At 46.2% G+C, this 22281-nt stretch overlaps 1 protein-coding gene across 1 annotated transcript; it reads left to right on the forward strand.

Moving 5' to 3' along the window:
• Positions 1-5284: 5284 nt before the first annotated feature.
• On the forward strand, positions 5285-22281 carry LOC308671632 (pituitary homeobox 3-like). Its single transcript, XM_081333983.1, has 3 exons — positions 5285-5840; positions 13977-14191; positions 21670-22281. Exons 1-3 carry the CDS (start codon positions 5753-5755, stop codon positions 22174-22176), a joined length of 810 nt encoding a protein of 269 aa, XP_081190109.1. The 5' UTR covers positions 5285-5752; the 3' UTR covers positions 22177-22281.

Genomic DNA, 22281 nt, shown 5'->3' on the forward strand with positions numbered 1-22281 from the left:
CCCTGGCCACACCCAGATGGCCCCCTGAGGGCAACCGCAATGCTGATGCCGCCCTCAATGAAATTGAGTTTGATACCCCTGCTCTTTAGTAAGACAAAACCCAATACATGATTACAGCCTTTATGTGTTTTTTGGCTGTGTGGAAAAACTCTTAAATGCTGGGACCTCTCGTCCCATTTCTCCATCCTGTCACAGGCCCCTGTTGTCCCACAAGTTCACCTAAATTCATGAGCAACCTTAACTGTTTCTCCAGATAGGGAATCCTAGGTGCGGGGAACCCACAGAACTGATCATGCAAATAGAGGCGTGAAATTCAGCATATTTACAGGACTGTAAGGGATTGGTGTTGACGGAAGGTGACCTCATCTCAAAACCAACCAGATGGTCAAATAGTTTGCACTAATCTTAGTGGAGCAGTCTGTTCTTCTTCTCTATGTACACTTTCTTTGGTCTCTTTGATTTTGGGGGTGGGGAGGGCAGGGAGGGGAAAGCAGTCACCTAAGTAAGCCATGGTTATTGCACCTATTTTATTAAAGTGTCCCTAGAAAAAAAAGCCATGTGTCACCATATTTTCACAGTAGTGGCAGCTTCAGTGGGAACAAAAAAAAAACATTAGGAAGAGACCGCATCTGATGAAGAGAGCTGCAGCTCACCAAAGCTTCTGCCTTTTAATTAAGAAATCATTACAGAAAAAATGGAGAGGAGTTCAGTGTGGTGAGCGGAACGAACCCAGCTCTTGTGTTTCATGTAGGGTCAACCTTGGGCTTAGTCTAGAGAGGACAATTTTGGGAGGCCACGAGGCCCTTTATCATTTGAGAAACTGGCCAGAACGGAGATGCAAAGTGGGCCCAGCCATGTTATAGACCAGGGGCCTTCAAACTTGGCCCTTTGATGACTTGTGGACTTCAACTCCCAGAATTCCTCGGCCAGGCACGCGTGCCTGGCCGAGGAATTCTGGGGGTTGAAGTCCACAAGTCATCAAAGGGCCAAGTTTGAAGGCCCGTGTTATAGACCCAAATGCTTGGGGCGTTTGCTTGTTCCTCCCAATTTGTGGAACATGGATTTCTTTTCTTTGTTGAATCACTGCTAAAGCCTATTTTAAAGCCTTGACTTCAGGTTTTAGGTTTCAAAAATGCCAGTCCTAACAGTTCGGAAGCCACAAAGGACTTCGGCTCTGTATGCGGTCCGTAGGTCGAAGGTTGCTAGCCAGGGTTTAGTCTATTTCTTCACTTGTGTCTCCAAGCATCACCTGGGTGAGAGGTAACCCGTTTCATTACCAAACTAGGTAACATCATCGGTGCTAGAGGAGAGTATTTAAGGAGCCAAAAGGCCTCCTATGACTGTGCAGATGTCGGGATAATGACCAGGATCTGACCTCAGCAACGCAGAGCCTTTACTTAAATTTGAAGCCTCCTCAAAAAGCCAATTTCAAGCCCTGGTGATCATTTGGATGTCTTTGTGTTCTTTTCCTGGCAAAAATGTGGATCTAACTTAACACTGCCTTCTTCTGGAATTAAAATCACATTGACTTAATGATTCCACGATGATGATGATGATGTTATCCATTCAGTTGTATTCCTCTCTTCTCGTACTGCTTCTTTGAGTTCTTCTGTGCTCTGGCCGGTGTCAGCTTTCACCGTGATCTTTGGCAGCCTTTGGTTTCCTTTGAGCGCTCACTCTTCCGAACATCATTGCTTTCTCCAGTGAATTCCCCCGCATGACATGACCATAATAAATGAAGATACAGTTCTGTGATTTTTGCCTTCCGGCGACACGTCTGGTGTGATGTGCTCCAGCACTTGCTTGTTGGTCACCTCTGTTGTCCTTCTCCAGCACCTCAGCTCAAATGAGTCAATTTTCTTCCCATCTTGCTTTTTAAAAAAATACTTACTAATTATTTCATCATTTTTCTTTTCTACCGCGTAGAACAAAATGGAGAGTTCTGGGGCAACCCACCAAACTTCCAATAGGTTACCACCTGTTTTGGAGCTCCGCAGGAACCCATCTGAGATTGATGGGAAAATGTTTGCAACATTCAATTATAGGCCATCAGTTCTGCAGGCAGAAAAACTCCTTTAAAACATTTCTTTGTAAAGGATGGGAGGGAGGATGAGGGGGGCTACCCCCTTGAATTTCAGAGCTGGAGCCATTTTGGCCAAAGAGTAAAATGTTTCCCAGCGGGATGGCTTCTCAGCTGTTTCCATTTGTCCCCAGATTCTAGCTTGTCTAACCCAGCCTCAGCGCAGCTGTCGGTAGATGGGGGGGGGGCAGACCAGGGCAGAGAGTGGGGAGCTTTCACGGAGGGTAAAAGCCAGAGCAATAAAGAAAACAATGCATGGAAATGGCACCGGGCCATAAAAGCTGAAGGACACATGGAACATAGAACATAGAATGCGTATGCCTCTCTCCTGCTCTTAAGAACAATATCTCTCTCTCTCTCTCTCTCTCTCTCTCTCTCTCTCTCTCTCTCTCTCTCTCTCTCTCTCTCTCTCTCTGTGTGTGTGTGTGTGTGTGTGTATAAGGGGAGGTAGCAAAAAAGGGGGGAAGAAAGAAAACTTACATTTTTTTTTAAAAAAAAGGCACACATACTATGCGCATTTAGAATACAAAAAAATTACAACGGCTTTGACCAAAGCCTTCCAAAGTTTGCAAAGACTTGATGCGTCCTTGCTTCATCTCCATATCCTTCTTAACTTGGCTGAGGACTTGGCGAATTGCTTGGCAACCTTGCCAACACCTGTGATAAGTTTACATTAATAAAGGAGAATATTTGTAGCTCGGGGTTGACATGAGGGGTCCTTGGTGCACTCTGGGCTTGCTTGTTTCCTTGCGGACATTTCATTACCCAACCTAGGTAACATCACCAGTGCTATTTTAGCACTGATATTACCTAGTCTGGGTAATGAAATGTCCGCAAGAAAACAAGCAAGCCCAGAGTGCAGCAAGGACCCCTCATAAGTTCACATATTGGCCACCTGTTGTCTGGGAATTGGAGGTTCTTGCCTCACGCCTATAAAAGTAAACTTTCTTTCCAGTCAAGATGAATTCCTGATGACTTCCCAGACACAGTCATGTAGACAAAAAGACCTAGAAGACCTCCAAGGTCTCTTCCAGCCCTATTCTAAGATTTCCTGGTGGTCTTCCCTCCCAATGTTGCCGTCAGCCCTGCAAGGTAGGCCAGGTGAAAAAACAGACTCCACGAGAACTACTGGAACTCTACTGTATTGATAGAGAACGTGATAACAGAATCTTGAAAGCCTAACAGCATCTTCGCCTTTCCTCCCCATTCTACCTTCCACGGTCCAGGGGAAGCCGCCTTAGGTTTCTTTCCTCTCCCAGGCTTCATTCTCGTTTTGCTCGCTGCCCTTGCCTACCCTCTGCAAGGTCATCTCTGTGGTTCTCTGCACCTAACTTGTTCAGATGCTACTCGGCTTTTGGAGAGATGTTTGTGTTTAGCATGCACATTCCCTGGTCTTCTTGAAACAAAGTTCCAGCAAGTCCTAGGAACAGCTGTAAGGACCATAGGCATATTCACACCTCACCGCCTCTTCTTCTTCTCCTCCTCCTCCTCCTCCTCTAGAAATGGCCTTCACATAAAGCTAGAGGCAAGCTCTCAGGAAACTGCAGCTGCCTGGAATGAAGAACAGGATTTCCCGAGTGGCTGGCAGCCTGTCTGGGAGCCCAGGAGATGGGGAAGCGTGCCTTGGCTTCTTCCATCACTCTGGCGAAAGGAAACTCGGAAACCTGACCTTCTCCTTGGGATGGCTCCGAAGCAGCCACCCCATCCCATCTTTCAAGGCCTAATTAGCCGGCGAGAGCGCTGGCGTCTCCCACCTGTCCCTCCGGCCATCCGTCAGCCAGCAGTCCGGAATGCCCAGCCTGGACTAAAGAAGGTTCCTGAGCACCCCACGGCTCCCTGTGAGGCAAATGTCTCTGGAGGTTGTCCCCGTCATCCATGGTTGTTCCAAGGGTGCTTTTTCAAAAGGCGACGGGACTTTCTTGGTTCTTCCTTGAAGACATTTTGAGACGCGGAACGTCTTCCAAGAAAAAAACAAGGGGAGTCCAGTTGCCTTTTGAAAAAGCCCCTGCGGGAGACCCACGTAGCCATTTCTGAAATTTATCTCCTTCCAGTTTAATTCTTTTTCTATTCTTTTTCCTGCCTTGCCTTCAGGAAGAGCTCTGAGCTTCTAGAAGACCATCCTTCAGATTCTTAAGAGAGCTGTCGTGTTTCACCGGGGTCGTCTCTTTTTTTCAGGCTAAACATGCCCATCACCACCAAACATTCCTCCAAAGGTCTTCCTTCCAGAACCCTTAACATTCCTAGGTGAAGGTTTCAGGATGCTATCAGGGTCGGTCAACGGGACCCGAGGTTTAGTCTTCCGAGCTTTCAGACTTGTGCTGGAGCCCATCGTCGGGGAACTCCTCTCTACCAGAATGTGTGCTTTGGGCTATTCTTTGAGTAGTATTTAATGTGGTGCCTAGTTGGGTGTGGCTTAGTTGTTTGTAAGTGGATGCCTCGCTAGCTGTGAAAGACTCCCAAAGCTGAGCTGTTCGAAGCGGTTAGCCACCCGTGTCTCTCACAAATGAAGGCAAATATAGGGGTCTCAGGATAATGTTGCAGGATCCAATCTAGGTTGGGAAAAGGTGACCACACGATCCCAGGATCTTGCAACTGTCGTAGGTACATGCCAGTTGCCAAGCATCTGAATTTCGATCATGTGACCACGGCGATGCTGCACCGGATCGTGTGAAAAACGGCCGTAAGTCGCGTGTTTCAATAATTTTTAATGGTTTGTAAAGAAATGGTTGTAAGCTGGTGGTAAGGTGCTTGTACGACCTCCACCGCTGCCCTGAGAGAATCCCAAAAGGAGGACTTCTAGTTGGGATCCAGAAGTCTCCCAGTTCTGGATCAGACAGACTTCAGATCTGACCTCATAAGAAGGGATCTTGGCTTTCAGAAAATGCAAACCCCACCCAACCCCCAGCCCCAAAAGCAACTGGTGCTGAAATATGCATTTTTAGCCTCGTCTCTGGAGCAGGCTGAACAAAACTGTGGCCTCCCAGCTGCCATCCTTCCATCCATCCCCACTTCAGTCCAACTTCCCCGGCCGGCTTGGAGAGGACCATGGCTGATTGGCACCTGGTTAGGCTGCACTCAGCTGTCCCTGATATTTGACACACAGACACTGGCGCGCGCACACACACACACACACACACACACACACACACACATCCACACCCCTCCTTCCTGCCAAACCAAAAAACACACATCGGCCCTGGGAAAGGGAAATAAACATGTGAGAGAAGGAGATGGGAGAGGGAAAAGGCAAAGAGAAGTCCTACTTCAAGAGGCAAAGAGGCCCTTAGGAAGTTGCCAGCCTCTTTGGTGGAGGGATCCGCTGCAGCCAGATCTTGATGTAGACCTGGTGGAGGAAAGCTGAGCTCTTGAAAAAATGGTTGCGTGAAGAGGACCTCCTTGCTGAGGATTTCAGAACTGAAAAAGAGCCTGTCCAAACACGTCCTGAGAAAGTATTCTTTAGCTGGATCTTTTCTTCTTTTGTAAAGCTAGTTGCTCAAGATTACCGCCATATATATATATATTTTGGGGTCCCCTCTTGAGCCTTTTCCATCGGTCCACCGCAGGACTTTCTACCGGGAAGGTCCTTCGCAACGTGTGGCACACGCAACAACCTTCTTCTGCTCCTCTACTCCAAACTGGAACCAGGGCTTCGTTTTTACATCTTCAGGAATTATGTCAGCATTGTTGGAAGCTTCAGATGGAAACGCAATGGGGATGCAACCAAAAACTCTCTCGGGAACAGGCAGCATGGAAAGTAGCGGTAAGGCTGGGAATTTTGGAAAATTCAGGTTTCTTTGAGGATTTGCAAATAATTGACACGGGGAGGGACTATTTTTGAGGATGTGCAACCTCCCTTCAGATAGATAAACTGTATCGTTTAATCGTGGTAGGTCAAATCTGACGAAAGAGTTCCAACACTTGCTTGAAAAGGATCCCGTCTTCCATGGTGTCAGTCCAATGCATTACGCTGTCCCAGTGTTGCCTTGGGCCAAACAGGTTTCGCCCGTTCCTGGATCCCATCGTTCCTTGATCCCATCTTTCTGCAACCACAAAATTAATGTTGTCGAATGCAGATCCCATCTTTCTGCAACCACAAAATTAATGTTGTCGAATGCAGATCAAAGGAGAAATGCTTCCCTTCACCCAGCAGAGGCTCAAAGTGTAAGATGAGGTTCTAATATTTGTAGTTTTGCAGAATCGGAATCAGGCTGTGTTTTTATGGAAAAAAAGGAAGGCAAGTTCATAATAGATTCAGAGTATATGACGGACCATTGTAGAGTTCCTCTTCAATACTAAAGGGATGAACGCACACATATTAATTGCAAGATTTGAGCTGTTTTATCCAATCTCATAATACCTGGGGATCTTTAGTGCTGAGCTGACTAGCTTCCTTAGTGTCTGCAAAATTTCTAGGAGGTTGTTTATTTCAGGGAGGAAAAATGCTCGGCCCAAAACTGCCTGCTGTTCTTGAGCCCCGTTTTGATAGTATTAAGGATCCAGCAGAAGACAAGTAATACCAGTGTATACTGTATGTTATGCCATTTGGAGGAATGGGAAAAATGTATTATATTTACATTCCATGCATAATAAGTTTATTTTGCTATGTTTTGTTATTTTGTTGTTTGTTTAAAAAAATATAGAACAACCAACAATTCTGACTTGGTCTCTTGGGTGATATCCCTATATTTCTGCCATGCTCTCTACTGATGAAAAGAACTTTAAAAAATGCAATTCCAGTTGCCAGCATGTTGATTCTCCTTGATACGTGTGTTTAAAGAAGCTTTGCTGATAGTTCAGCTGAAACAGTTCACAGAGCATCTTACAAAACAATTCCAACAACCAAGAAGGTAGTTCAAATTTACATCCCAGAAAGCTGACTCCAAAAGGGAGGGAGGAAGAAAATGAGAAAATTGTTGAAAAGTAAAATTAAAATCTGACAGAAGAGAACATTTGCAACTCAGAGTTGAAGTGAGGGGTCCCTGGTGTTCTGTGAGCTTGGTGGTTTTCTTGAAGACGTTTCATTACCAAACTAGGTAATATCATCAGTGCAATGTCTGGCTGGGATGAAAAGAGGTAGGGAAAAGGGGAAGGAAGAGGAGCTGGTCTCTCCATAGTCATGGGAGTTGACGTCCACGAGTCATGAGGGGGCCATAGTTCCCTCATGCTGGCTCAGGAATTCTGGGAGTTGAAGTCCACGAGTCATGAGGGGGCCATAGTTCCCCCATGCTGGATCAGGAATTCTGGGAGTTGAAGTCCACGAGTCATGAGGGGGCCATAGTTCCCCCATGCTGGATCAGGAATTCTGGGAGTTGAAGTCCACGAGTCATGAGGGGGCCATAGTTCCCTCATGCTGGCTCAGGAATTCTGGGAGTTGAAGTCCACGAGTCATGAGGGGGCCATAGTTCCCTCATGCTGGCTCAGGAATTCTGGGAGTTGAAGTCCACGAGTCATGAGGGGGCCATAGTTCCCCCATGCTGGATCAGGAATTCTGGGAGTTGAAGTCCACGAGTCATGAGGGGGCCATAGTTCCCTCATGCTGGCTCAGGAATTCTGGGAGTTGAAGTCCACGAGTCATGAGGGGGCCATAGTTCCCCCATGCTGGATCAGGAATTCTGGGAGTTGAAGTCCACGAGTCATGAGGGGGCCATAGTTCCCCCATGCTGGCTCAGGAATTCTGGGAGTTGAAGTCCACGAGTCATGAGGGGGCCATAGTTCCCTCATGCTGGCTCAGGGATTCTGGGAGTTGAAGTCCACGAGTCATGAGGGGGCCATAGTTCCCCCATGCTGGATCAGGGATTCTGGGAGTTGAAGTCCATGAGTCATGAAGGGGCCATAGTTCCCCCATGCTGGATCAGGAATTCTGGGAGTTGAAGTCCACGAGTCATAAAAGAGCCAAGGCTGCCTACCCCTGGCCTAGGCAATCTCCAAGAATCAGACACAATTGAATGGAAATTTAAAAAAAGAAAGAGGTCCTTCATTGTCCCACTTTCTGCAACCTGGCGTCCTCCAGGTATGTTGGAACTGTGAGCCTCTGAATCCGTAACCAGGAGATCTCTGAAGGGTGCCCAGGTGTGAGGAAGCTGAACTGAAATGTGTGTGATCGACCCATGAAATTCTCATGCTTCAGGACACGGAAATGATTCTTCATGCAAACGCTTCTAAATATGACGACTGTGGGCAATAAAGTATACCTTTCTCTGCCCCTGAAGATCAAGGAAAGTTAACTGTTCTGCTGTTTGTTATATTGATTAGACCAGGGGGTCTCATGCTGGCTGGGGAATTTTGGGAGTTGAAGTCCACAAGTCTTAAAGTTGCCAACTTTGGAGACCCCTGGATTAGACCGTACCTTGACTACCATGTCCAATTCTGGACTCCAAAAAATGATACCAAGGAACTGAAAAGAATACAGAACAGGGAGACCTGAAGGCTAAATTATATGAATAGTTAAAGAAAGTAGTTATGTTTAGCCTATAGAAGAGAAAGCTGGGTGGGTAGGGGAAGGGTAGGAGTCTTCCAGTACTTGAAGGACTGCCGCAGGGCAAAAGAGGGTAGATTTGTTCTCCCAGCTCCCAAGGATAGGTCAAGAACCAGTAGGTGGAAGCTTTACCGAACAAGATCCCCAAAAGAGGAATTTCCTGACTGTAAGAACAATCCACATTAGAACAGCATGCTTCCTGGAGGTGTGGCTGCTCCATTACTGGAGGTTTCCAAGAAAAAAATGGACAACAAATAGTCTGTTATGCTCTGAGAATTCCTGCTCTGGGGCTGGACTGGGAAGGACATCTGCCTTCGCATTCTGCTCAAGAAACAGCTGCTCTACTCAAGCTGCTGAACAATTTTCAGAAGAGTTTTCCAACTGGGCTTCAGGGCTGTCAACAGGTTCTGGGAAGGCAAAGTCCACCCAGCAATGTTGGAGGCAACAGCAAGAATAAAAAGCTATACTCTTTTTATTGTTGACGTCATGTGCAAATCCAACCCAGCTTCCTCCTCTTGAGACATCTGGGCCCAACTCTAAAAAACTCTGCTTTGCTCTGTAACCTCAGATACAGATCAACGTAAGTAATCAGGTTCAATCCAGACTAAGAAAGCAGTACAAGAACTCCTCAACTTACAATCACAGCTGAGCCCAGAATTTATGTTGCTAAGTGAGAAACTTGTTAAGTGAGTTTTGTCCCATTTTGCGACCTTTTTTGCCACAGTTGTTAAGTGAATCACCGCAGATGTTCAGTAAGTAACATGGTTGTTAAGGGAATATGGCTTCCCCATTGACTTTGCTTCTCAGAAGGTCGCAGAGAGTGATCACATGACCCTGGGACACTGTGACCGTCATAAATATGAACCAGTTGCCCGGCAGGCGAATTTTGATCGCGTGACCACAAAGATGCTGCAACGGTCATAACTTTGAAAAACGGTCATAGGTCAGTGCCGTGGTAACTTTGAATGGTCACTAAACGAACTGTTGCAAGTTGAAGACTACCTTATTTAAGCTCCTAATTATTCTTATACCCTATTATGCTCCTAAGCCCCGGGGTCTCATAGGAGGAAAGCAAGTAGTGTACACTTGGAGTCACCGCACACCCTAGTCTGGAATAAATTGGGCTTGACAGATTTTGTTTCTGGTGTTGTGGGACTGTAGTTGCACTAGGACAATGCAGAAGAGCTCCTTTCATTGCACAAGGTGGCAGCTTAGGGATTTAAACAGGTTGGATTTTATTATTTATTTGGAACAATCATCTGCCCTTTATTTGTAAGGACGTTGCGTTTTCCTAGTTGGAAGCAAAACCATTATGTTTCTCAGAAGAACAGAGATGGATGCTTCCTGGGCATTTTCAGGTTTTGCAGGCATTTTATGCAAGTTCAGCTTTCATCATAACTCTTACAAAGAGTTTTATTGCTATGCATTTAATTAGTGTATTGCTGTTACAGACAGAGCGGCACAATCCAAAGTTTCAGAAGCAAGGTGTTCTGTACCAGCCTGCTACCGGCCTTGCAGAAAAGGCAACCCCTTTACAAACGGCAAGAGGCTGGAATGACGTCTGCCAAATTTATTACAAAAACAAACAAGACACGAACCAAGATACAGGAGCTTTGAAACACTATCTGAGTGGTTGCTTTCAGCAAACCAGCCCTCCCCAAACATTCCCTTTATAAAGAGTTCAGGGCATGGCCTCTCTTTGCCTCCTTCCGAGAAGCCCCACAGCCTTCCTCTGTTTGCTCCTACTTGACTGCCTCCTGCGTCGGGCGTCCTTGAACAGGGCCAGCTGTGGGTCATCTTCATCCACACTGTCAGGCTCACACAGCTGGGTCTCCATGGTGACCAAGTGGGAGGGGCCTGCCTGAGGGCTATCATCAGCAAGGTCTTCAACACCCCCCTCCTCCTCTGAGTCGTCCGACCAAACTGCCGAACCCACAGGCTGACCCTGAATCACAACACTAGGCTCAAAAGTCTTGTTAGACATGAACTAACACCAACTTTGAGGTGTCAATTCTCATCATCCCTCACCAGGACAGCCTTTTGCTAGCACTTTGCCTGCTTATAATACATGTGTTTCTCAAGCAGAATAAAGCTGACTGTGGACATGCTGCGGACATGGGTGTACGTGGAGGACAACAAGGTTAAGAGGGTGGCTGGGCGCCTGCAATTGAGGCCGCCCTCTTGACCTTTTGGTGCCCCTGCAAGTCCCAGCTACTCTGATAGGGATTGTGGCTTCCCCTGACCCGATTACTCCAACAGAAGACCACGTTGCTAGCAGAAAACCTCCCTGTATAGGTAGTTCTCGATTTACGACCACAACTGAGTCCAAACTTTCTGCTACTAAGCAAGACAGTATTTGAGTTTTGCCCCATTTTATGACCTTGCTTGCCACAGTTGTTAAGGGAACCCCTGCAATTGTCAAGTTAATAGCACGGTTGTTAAATGAATCTGGCTTCTCCATTGACTTTGCTTCTCAGACGGTCGCAGAAGGGGGGAATTGCGTGATCCTGGGACACTGCAACCGTCATGAGTACAGGACAGTTGCCAAGCATCCAGATTTTGATCATGGGGTGCTGCAACAGTCATAAGTGTGAGAAAAGTCACTTTTTCCAGTGCTGTTGTAAGTTCCAACAGTCACTAAACGAATGGTTGTAAGTCAAGGACTACCTGAATGTAAATTCAAAAGAACTGGGGGAGGTGGAGATGCCATTTTCACCACTTTCCTTGTCGTTGAGCGTGTTGTTATTGTGTTTCAGCCCTAAAATGTTGTGCCCAAATTTCCTATCGCAACCCTGTGTTGTTCTGCATCTCATCTCAGATTCTCAGGCGAATCGGAGGTCTGCTTCTCAGTGCACAGATGTTATTTAACTCCTGTTGCTATTGTGGAACAAAAATAATTGTCTCTATTGATCTAACCTGGGTTAGACAATTGGTAGGGTAACCTAAGGTGATAGTGGGTCAGCTTCGGAGAAGGGCGGGATATAAATGGAATTAAAATAAAATAAATAAATAAATAAACATGTCTGGCTTGAACCATGAATGGTGTCACATCCTGAATCAACAGAACAAATATTTACTGATAGAATACAAGACCATACATCAAATAAGATAAGATAACCTTTATTGTCACTTTTTTCTGTGAACACACTGGCACATATTAAAAAATGAAATTCTGATGCCCGCTCCCAAAAGAAAATGTATGTATGTGCACGTATGTATGTATATATGTGTGTGTGTATATGCATATGCACATATAGATGTGCTATGTACACACACACACACACACACAAACACACACACACACACACATTCCTTGATAAGATTAAAAATGCGAATCCCAGGCATATTAAAATTAACAAACTAAGCAAACACTGGGATGAAATAAGAAAAACTAAAACAGTTTTTATTGCTAAAAGATCAAGCTTTCATTGGCTAGCTGCCAACGTCGTCAGGATGGAAACGCCGGGGTGGGGAGATCGCGTTTATACCAAACCATTGTTAGAACCAGGGTTGCTTATTGCGCGCAGGTGCTGCATTTTGCGATGCAGGACCTCAGTCCTGAGTTGCTTGGTCTTTTCTGTAGCTTCGCTAATATGGCAAGCGTGCAAGGATTTGTTGGCAACGTTCCTGGTATTCACGGGCTGCCATTGTCATAGTGTGGATCTTTCTATGATGGTCGTTAATCAATGCACGTGTAGTACGGTGTTGGAATCGACAAATGGAAAGTCGGCACTCCATGGAATCCAGAAGCGGTTTCTTCCAGAGCGACCTCGGAGGTAGATTGTTACATAGGCAGTCGTGTAGAAAGGCTAGTTTGCGATAAACACAAGTAACCTTTCATGCGAGTCTCAGCCCATTTTTCAAGGACTGTGTAGTTTGAATATGAAGTAGTGCTTAATTATTCAGTCGCTGTTTCCGTGGGAAAAGAGGAAGTAACCGCTGCTGTTTCTCTTTCTGTTTCTGTTTATTTATTACACTTCCGTGCCACCCATCTCCCTTACAACAGGGGTCCAGTCCACATGCCATTAGGAACCGGGGGGGGGCACAAGTGGTGGGCAAGCGTGGGACGATCCATTTGCGCACACGCGGGATTAGGTTGCACATGTGAAACCATCCTCTTCCTCCCCCTGCCCACAGCCCACCACCGGTCCACGGCCAGCCCGCAGAGCGGGAAAGGTTGGCAACTGCTGCCTTATAAGGTGACTAAATAATATGAATTAGATTAATGCTCTTGGTTATATAAATTAATTCCATTAATTATCTTCACATAGTTTAGTTTTTGACTCTCCTATATTGATCTTGGTCCCACCTACGTTTGCAAGGTGCTTGAGAAAGGGGCTGTCAGGTGGGAACAACCAGACCCACCTTTGTAGAATTCAAACAAACTACTTCACTGATTTATGCCTCTTCCACAGGAATCTCCCCAGACTGGTGGCTTTCACCTGGGAAAGACCAGATAAGGCTCAAAGGCACACAGGGGTGGGGGGGTGGGGAAGAGTCAGACTTTGCCCTCTTTGTTTACATAACGATTCTAGACTAATTTCCTGCTTGAGACCTCCTCCGGCTTACTTTCCAGCAGGGGTAGAGCTTTGATCAGACTATCTGTAGCTATCATCCTTACTTGGAATAGATATCCTATCACTTCTTAAACTTATTTAAAAATCCTGGGGCTTTAAAGGGGGACAGTTTTTTTTCTAGCACTTCCTGCAATGGCTAAGTATTCACACAATATTTTTCTAGGGAAGGACAGAATGATGATAAACATTTGTTCTTGCTAGCAGCTGTCTTTTCTAGAACCTGGAGGAATATCCAAATTTGCTCCTGGTAGGATTCGGTCATCATAGGTTGCTTCATGGGATACGATTTGAACCTAGAACTTTGAAGACAACTCCAATTTTCTCTAATAGCTGACAAGATCTGTCAGAACTTTGCTAGGACCAGCTTGATTTGGCTACATATGCAGTGGTGGCATTCAGCCGGTTCGCACCAATTCGGTAGAACCGATAGCTAAATTTTGCTGAGTTCGGAGAACCGGCTGAATGCACACAGCTTCTGGGAGTCCATTCTAGGCCTCAGAGGCCTGGAGGAGGCCTCCCCAGCCTAGAACGGCCCGCTGGAAGTGCGTGGATGTCACTTCCAGAAGTCCGTTCTAAGCCTCAGAGGCCCAGGCTCGCATCCAATAAGAGAACTGGTTGTTCAGGTATTTTGAATCCCACCACTGTACGTATGTTGATATTTACATCTTTCTGTTTTTTCTAAACCCTATTTTATTTTATTTCATTTTTCTCACTCTGCATTGTGGTTCAAAATGGTTCATGGCCAAAATAAATATTTTGACTTTGACTCCAGAGGGTGAAAGATCAGGCAGTTCTGATGTCCAGGGCCTGTGTCAAGGTATTCTTCTTTTCTCTTTCTCTTCAGGAGAAAATGGTGAGACCTCTCGAGGTAAATCTTCCGATTCCAGTGGTGAAGAGGAAGCAAGCATGGGCCAAAAGAAGCCTCGTAGGCAGAGGACCCATTTCACCAGCCAGCAGCTGCAGGAGTTGGAGGCGACTTTCCAGAGAAACCGCTACCCAGACATGAGCACAAGGGAAGAGATAGCAGGCTGGACCAATCTGACAGAGCCGAGGATAAGGGTGAGGATCCCTGTAGTAGGAAGAGGTGATGGGGTGAACAAAGGATAGGTAAAGATAAAGGTAAAGGTTCCCCCGCACACGCGTGCTAGTCGTTTCCAACTCTAGGGGCCGGTGCTCTTCTCCGTTTCAAAGCCGAAGAGCCAGCGCTTGTCCGAGGATGTCTCCGTGGTCATGTGGCCGGCATGACTAGACACCAAAGGTGCACGGAACGCTGTTACCTTCCCACCGTAGTGGTCCCTATTTTTCTACTTGCATTTTTAGGTGCTTTCGAACTGCTAGGTTGGCAGAAGCTGGGATGAGTAACAGGTGCTCACTCTGCTACGAGGCACTCGGGATTCGACCCGCCAAAGTGCTGATCTTCTGATCGACAAGCTCAGCATCCTAACCCACTGAGCCACTGCAGATTTGAGGATACGGCTCCTCAAATTAGCTCAGCCACACTAAATGTTAATGATGTGCCATGCAGTGGTTGTGCAGATGTGGACATTGCGGAAATGAAACAAGCACTTCATAAACGTCTGGCACAACATAGGAGATCAAACCCACGAGGACTAGATTTCATCTAGTCCATCTGCATTTAAAAGAGAAAGGCCGCTCTTTCGAAGACAGCAAAGTCCATGTTTTGACAGAGAGGACTGCTGGTTTGAAAGAGGGGTCAAAGAGGCCATCTAGGTTAAAATTGAACAGCCCTTTCTCAACAGAGGGGGAGGGATCTGACATCATCTATCGCAGGTCTACAACACAGTCCTTTCAGCGGTCCCAAGGTGGCTCCACACCCATTTGCACCCCTCAGGTGACCCTGAGGACACAGGTAAACCTCCAAGTGGCCTCAAAGACTCTCTAAAAGAATGCAAGTGGAACAGCTGTCTGCAAGGAGTATAAATCCTTCCAGGGCTTTTTTTGTCATAGAACGCACCGGAACAGAGTTCTGGCACCTTTTTTCAATGGATTTTCCAGAGTTGTGTTCTTTTCCTATGGTTGCCCTTCCTAGCCTCATTTGTTTTTGAAAATGCCCCGCTGGCGGTATGGTGCAAGCGGGGTCCCCTCCGGCGCTGTTTGCCTCCTCCAGGAGGAGCCATGAGGCACTGGAGCACCACAGCCAGAGCGTGGCTTGATCGGCTGGGTCGGACCACGTGGTGTGGAAGCCGATGGTGGCGGTGGGAGACCCATAAACATGGAGGCCCTCTTTCACGAGCCTTTTGCCTTCCCTCACAGAAGGCGGGGTGTGAGGTTAAAAAGAGGCGAAGCGAGAGGAAAGAAAGGCGGCTGGCGTGGAAGCTCGCCCGACAGCGAAACTTTGCTGTTTCGGCTCCTTGGGTAGTTCAAAGGCTGGGATGCCTACGAAAATCTCTTTTTAGTCTTTTGTACTTTATATTCAAACTGCGGAGGGGAAGAATAAGAATAAAGCCAATGTCTTGTGATTTGGAGGTATTATTATTATTAATAATAATATATATTATGTATTGGTCAGATGTAAAGGTAGACCTTTACAGGTTTAATCAGATCTATTTATTAAATTGGGTTTAACTTAAAGGTAAATTAAAAGTAATCTGTTCACTGACAAAATTTCAACTTTAATTTGTTTCAAGTCAATATCCATATTAAACTCCAAATGTAAATTTTTCCACCTTGTTTGACAACTTCTTAACAATAATTCAATCTTTTACAAGCAACCAAATTTTGTTTTATTGGGCCAATTTCATTCCACACAGAAAGCTGACATTTCCACTCATTAAACCAGTGGTAAATGTCCCAAAAGATTGATAAAATGCCTTCTTGTAATTTAAAGCCACACAGTGCATGGTAACATTAATACTAGTATTAACTTACCTTGAACAAAATCCTAGTCTTTTAGATACACTAAAAATTTGTGAGATGGCCTCACAAGGTCGATGGATCGTTAAGGTGCTTCCAAGTAAAAGGCAGCAGAATGCAGAGATGCAATCATTATGAAGCTTTATTCATCATTAGATTAGATAGAAAGAGCTATATGGCATGGAGGCATCCATGCCTTCATGAAAGAGAGAGAAAAGCAAGAACAAGAACGAACAAAGAGCAGCCCCTGAGCAGAGGTATTTATGGGGGGTCTCAGCCCCTCCCTAACCATAAAACTCTCTCGCCAATGGGGCTGCAAGGGGCCGGAGACCCCTGACATACCAGTGGGAGTAAAGAAGCCTCTTTGCTCCCATCTGATGACCTATTTGGGGAACTGCCATGGCTGGCACAAAAACATCTAACAAAATTGAAGAGGTTTTTTTCCCAACTACAAAGGTAAACCTTGTAGGCTAGGCAAAGCGGGTTGTATGATGTGTGTGAGTTCCGGCACCTTTTTTTCCCCCCACAAAAAAAGCCCTGAATCCTTCCATTCCCCACCATCCAGTCAGAGCTGAAGACGCTTCTTGGATGAGAAGCGTCTTCAAAGAAAAACAAGAAAGTCCAGTGGCCTCTTGAAAAAAAAACAACACCTTTGGGATGTTCTGTGGAGTTGATTTCTTGGTCTGGTCTACCTAGTAAGTTTGAAACTTTCGCACACTCCTGCTCTGAGACACCTCTTTTGCACTGCACTTTTTTCTTCCTCTGCTTTTCCAGGGTCTGTTACACATTCCAATCACAGTTGTGTTAAGTCTACATTCTGGTTGGAAATTAGGGGAGGGGGGCATTTAGTGACAGTGCATCTGGAAGACAGCAGCAAGGGAAAGAGGGGAACGAAAACTTGTGTAAATGGTAGCAAAGTGATGGGATGAGATGTCTGATTTGAGGTTTGCAGGCTGACTTAAGTAATGTTGCGGCAACACTTTGAGTTTCTTTTCTGTTAAAACACAGAATCCTGTGATTGTTCACGCATTCCTCTAGGAAAGCATGGAGAATGGTATAAACTGAAAGCATTCATAGATGCATTTTGCAAATATAAGTAAATATATGTGTCCCAGGATAGTGTTGCAGGGTCCAATCTGAGTCAGATTTATTCTTCCAACCCTTCAGATTCTTGTTGGAGCCCATCCTCAGGGTACTTCTCTCTCTAGAATGTGAGCACTAGGCTGTTCTACATGTTGTATTTATATGGTGCCTGGTGGTGTGGGCTTTTAGTTGTTAATTACGGTGTTGATGACCAGCTATTAAGTCATTAATTGTTGTTTCTTTGTGCCGCTGCACCCTTGGCTCCTAACTTACCTGGTAGGCTGGTGGTAAATCAGCACTCCTATTGACTGAAAAAGGGCTCGTTTCCCAGACTTAAATAATTTCTCTGGCTATTTTTGTCCCTGCTTGGCCAACAACCATATTAGTTGTGAAAGAATGAATGCATGTCCTTATTCAAAATGTGTTCACAGAAATATTTTATAGGACCTGTGTGGCAGGGACAATTTGGATCAAGACATTCAAATTATGTTTCAGTCTTTGAGAAGGGGTAACTTTGTCATGTCTCAACATTTCTTTTTTCAATTATGGCTGTGGGAGCTCCATTCCAAGAAGTGATCCTGACTTTTCTAGTTCTCCAGGACATTATAGATGAACATGGTCTGGTTTTTGGAGGAGTGATGTCCAGTACAAAATGATTGTAGGAAATCACATTAGATACAGTCTGGTTATTATCCTTTTTTACCATAATGGAAAAAAAAGTTGAGACTCTAGAACAGGAGTGTCAAACTGCTGGCCCTGGGAGACTGCGGAGACTGCGCCCACCCCAGCTCCAGCAATGCAAAAAAAGTCACAATACGTCGTGACACATCATGTGACGTGGCGTGTTTGACACCTGTGCTCTAGAAAGAGTGCAGAGAAGAGCAACAAAGATGATCAGGAGACTGGAGGCTAAGACATATAAAGAACGGTTGCTGGAATTGGGTATGTCTAGTTTAATGAAAAGAAGGACTAGTGCTGACATGATATTTGAGGGGCTGCATCACAGAAGAGGGGGGTCAACCTATTCTCCAAAGCACCTGAAAGCAGGACAAGAAGCAACGGATGGAAACTAACCAAGGAGAGAAGCAACCTAAAACTAAGAACAAATTTCCTGACAGTTAGAACAATTAATCAGTGGAACAACCTGCCTCCAGAAGCAGTGAATGCTCCAACACTGGAAGTTTTGAAGAAGAGACTGGACAACCATTTGTCTGAGATGATATAAGATTTCCTGCCTGAGCAGGGGGTTGGACTAGAAGACCTCCAAGGTCCCTTCCAACTCTGTTATTCTATTCTATTCTTTTTTTGTTTTGTCTTTTGGTGTCTGCAACTAAGCATTGAGTCCTGGTGACTGTCTACACTAGTCCCTGTGGTTTTCTAGGCAGCGTTTTTTGAAGCGGTTTGTCCTTGTCACCTACTTCCTATAGCTGAAGGAGAGGGACTAGCTCAACGTCACCCAGCTAACTTTGTGCCTAAAGCAGGACTAGAATTCATATTCTCTTGTTTTTCACTGTGCCGACTGGCTCTCCAATTATCCCGATTAATCAGTTTTGCGCCATCAAGTCATTATCTTATCGACTCCATAAATATATTTTCTCCATGACAGTCTGTCCCTAACTTGGTCTTTCGAGTCTCCCTGAAATGGTGCATTCCTTGCTGCTGTGACTTGAGTCCATCCACCATTTCTTTTTCATGGCCTTAAGGATTAGTGGTGGTTCTCCGTGGTATTTAGAAAGGTGCTTCCACAGTCTCCATGGGACAACTTTCCACAGGGCAATTTAACAATTCAATTTAATGATTTATAATAGATTACAAAAATTCAATTTTTATCCTTAACATTTCATTCCATCCCTCCTCTTGCATCCTTTCTTGAATGATTCTGTTCTCCCATTTCTTTGATATTGGTGTAACTCTTGTGCTGCAGCGAGTTGTCCTGTGGCAAGTTGGCCATGGCGAGTTGTCATAGACCAGGGGTAGGCAACCTTGGCTCTTGTATCACTCGTGGACTTCAACTCCCAGAATTCAACCTGGGAGTTGAAGTCCACGAGTCATACAAGAGCCAAGGTTGCCTACCCCTGTGACATAGACCCTCCAGTAGTAGCCCAATTTCTTCTTGGCATATGGTTTTGTCTGATTGGATGAACCGAGCCAAAAGGTTCGAAGGCTGAGAACTATTGTCTTTAGAGTCCTGGTATAGGAATTGGAAGAGCAGCAGCTTGGAACATCTGAAACCAGAATTGTGCTGAGATCCCAGACTGTGTTTCATTCAAAATAAGCCTTTCTTGCTCAATTCAGATTCGACAGCTCCCCGACTGTTTAGTTAGTTTCAACGCTCATGGAAAATTGTTCTGTACTAAGGCACGCGGTGGCTCAGTGGGTTAGGACGCTGAGCTTGTCGATCAGAAGGTTGGCAGCCTGGCGGGTCGAATCCCGAGTGCCGCGTAACAGAGTGAGCGCCTGTTACTCGTCCCAGCTTCTGCCAACCTAGCAGTTCGAAAGCACGTAAAAATGCAAGTAGAAACATAGGGACCACCACGGTGGGGAGGTAACAGCGTTCCGTGCGCCTTTGGCGTCTAGTCATGCCGGCCACATGACCACGGAGACGTCCTCGGACAAGCGCTGGCTCTTCGGCTTTGAAACGGAGATGAGCACCGGCCCCTAGAGTTGGAAACGACTAGCACGCGTGTGCGGGGGAACCTTTACCTTTACCTAATGACATAAGAAAAGGTCTGTAGGATTAGACAAAAGGCACCTCCGACTCAAATTTCCATATTCTCTACCTCAGTGTTTTCGCAAACATAGCAGCTTCAAGATAGCTGGACTTCAACTCTCAGAAGCCTCTGGGCAGCATGCTGCATGGGGAATTCTGGGAGCTGAAATCCACACATCTTCAAGTTGCCAATGTTGAGAAACACTGCTCTTCCTGCAATCTTCCACTACCCCTTAAATTACTTATAAAGGAATGCAGTGTCAAATGCTAACGGCATGTAAATCTGCATAGGTCAGTTGCATCTTGGCCTGTAAGACAATCTCCTTTGTAAAGGCTGGAGGGAAATGGTCTCCCCCTATCTTGAGTTCATCTCCCAAAGGGGAAAAAAGCTATGGTGGCTTGATTGGAGTTGGAATCACCAAGGATAGGCCAGTAACGATTTAAGCCTTCTCATAGCCCTTTCAAATACCCATTTTGCCCCTCTGGCTCTCTCAGAGAGGTAAGAGGAGGAGGAGGAGGAGGAGGAGGAGGAGGAGGAGGAGGAGGAGGAAACACAGGCCATAGAGAGATCTCATTCTTTAAAGGCAGCTCCAGGCTCCTGTCTAGGCACAGATGGCCAGAAGGCAGGACCAACGCTCCGTTAACTGCCTTTTCTTGGGTTTACATGAGGACAGCTGATCTGCTTAGAGCAAGTACAGGTAGTCCTTGAGGTTATGACCACAGTTGAGCCCAAAATGTATGTGGCTAAGTGAGACATTTGTTAAGTGAGTTTGGCCGCATTTTACAACCTTTCTTGCCACAGTTGTTAAGTGAATTACTGCAGTGGTTAAGTTAGGAACATGGCTGTTAACTGAATCTGGCTTCCCACATTGACTTTGCTCGTCAGAAGGTTGCAAAAGGGGATCGTGTGACCGTCATAGGTACATGCCAGTTGCCAAGCATCCGAATGTTGATCACGTGTCCACAGGGATGTCGCAACGGTTGCACAAGTGAAAACCGGTCGTAAGTCACATTTTCCAGTGCCACTGTAACTTTGAACGGTCACTAAATGAACTGTTGTAAGTTGAGGACTACCTGTAAGCTAAAACTAACCCAGGACTTTTTGGTGTGATTTTAGAATTGGATCCCAATCCAGAAGGGACTGGGTTCCTGAGTTCCCTCAGCATGCTGGTCTTTAATTAACAGGAGAACAGTCACGTAGTCTCCACCACGCGCAGGTAGGAAGCCCACAAGTGGACAAGGGCTGGATAGCCTTCCTCCACTTTTGACCACCGCAGCTGGCATTTCAAGAATGCTCTCCGCAGTTTCCCAGCTAAGACCAAGACCAGTAGCTCTTGAAAGTCTTCCATGAATAGTTCTTATTCTCTTTTAAAAGAGGACCAGAACAATACGTGGAGCACCATCACTGTCACGTGGCAACAGTTTAACACAGACATGTCAAACACAAGGCCCGGGGGCCAGATCCGGCCCGCGAAGTGGTTTCATGCGGCCCGCGAAGCCATCCTGGAAACAGTGAGGGAACGGCCCCCACTGCCTTGGCCCTGGCCCAGAGACCCTCCTCCTGCCAGAGACCCCCAGATCTGTCCCACTCCTGCCCAGGCCCCCCATAGGCACCCTTGATGCCAACGATGTAGAGCTGGCCACGCCCACCCAGTAGGCCATACACACTCCAGCCACGCCCACCCAGTAGGCCACGCCCACCCTGGCCATACCCACCCGGCCCCCTGAGGGCAACCACAATGCTGATGCGGCCCTCAATGAAATTGAGTTTGACACCCCTGGTTTAACACAACTATTTTGGGAATTGTTCCTCAGCCTTGCATAAGCGAGTACTTTTTTTTTCTCCCTACCTCTTTCTTTTTCTTTCCAGGTTTGGTTCAAGAACCGAAGAGCCAAGTGGCGGAAAAAGGAACGCCACCAGCAGACAGAGCTTTGCAAAGGAGCCTTTGGCTCACAGCTTAATGCTTTGACCGGAAACCCTTATGACGACCTTTACCCAACCTACGCCTATAACACCTGGACTCCCAAGGGGCTACACAGCAGCCCTATCCATGGCAAAGGCTTCCAGCTCTTCAACTCCATTAACCTCAATTCTTTTGCACCCCAGAATGTGTTCCCAGCAGCTGCAGGTGCGTCTCTCTCTGGAGTCCCATCTCTGGAAAACTTCAACAGCCTGGCAAGTCCTCCTGGGCACTCGGGTTCAATGTATGGAGCTGGTGCCCCTTCACCCTACATGTACAGGGACCCCTGCAACTCAAGCCTGGCTGGACTGAGACTCAGAGCAAAACAGCCACCCTCTGCTCTCAATTACGGTGCTCCGCAAAACACGGGTATCGGCCCCAGCTCCAGCCAGTATCATCTGGACAGGCCAGTCTGACCCTCGGTTGTAGGTCAAAAGATGATCAGAATTTGTATCCCATTAAGAATCTTACCAGTGGCCTCCATAAAAATAATAATAAAAAAGCGCCTGTTCAAATCCTGT

The sequence above is a fragment of the Vipera berus genome, assembly GCF_964194415.1.
Source record: "Vipera berus genome assembly, chromosome: 8".
Lineage (NCBI taxonomy): Eukaryota > Metazoa > Chordata > Lepidosauria > Squamata > Viperidae > Vipera > Vipera berus.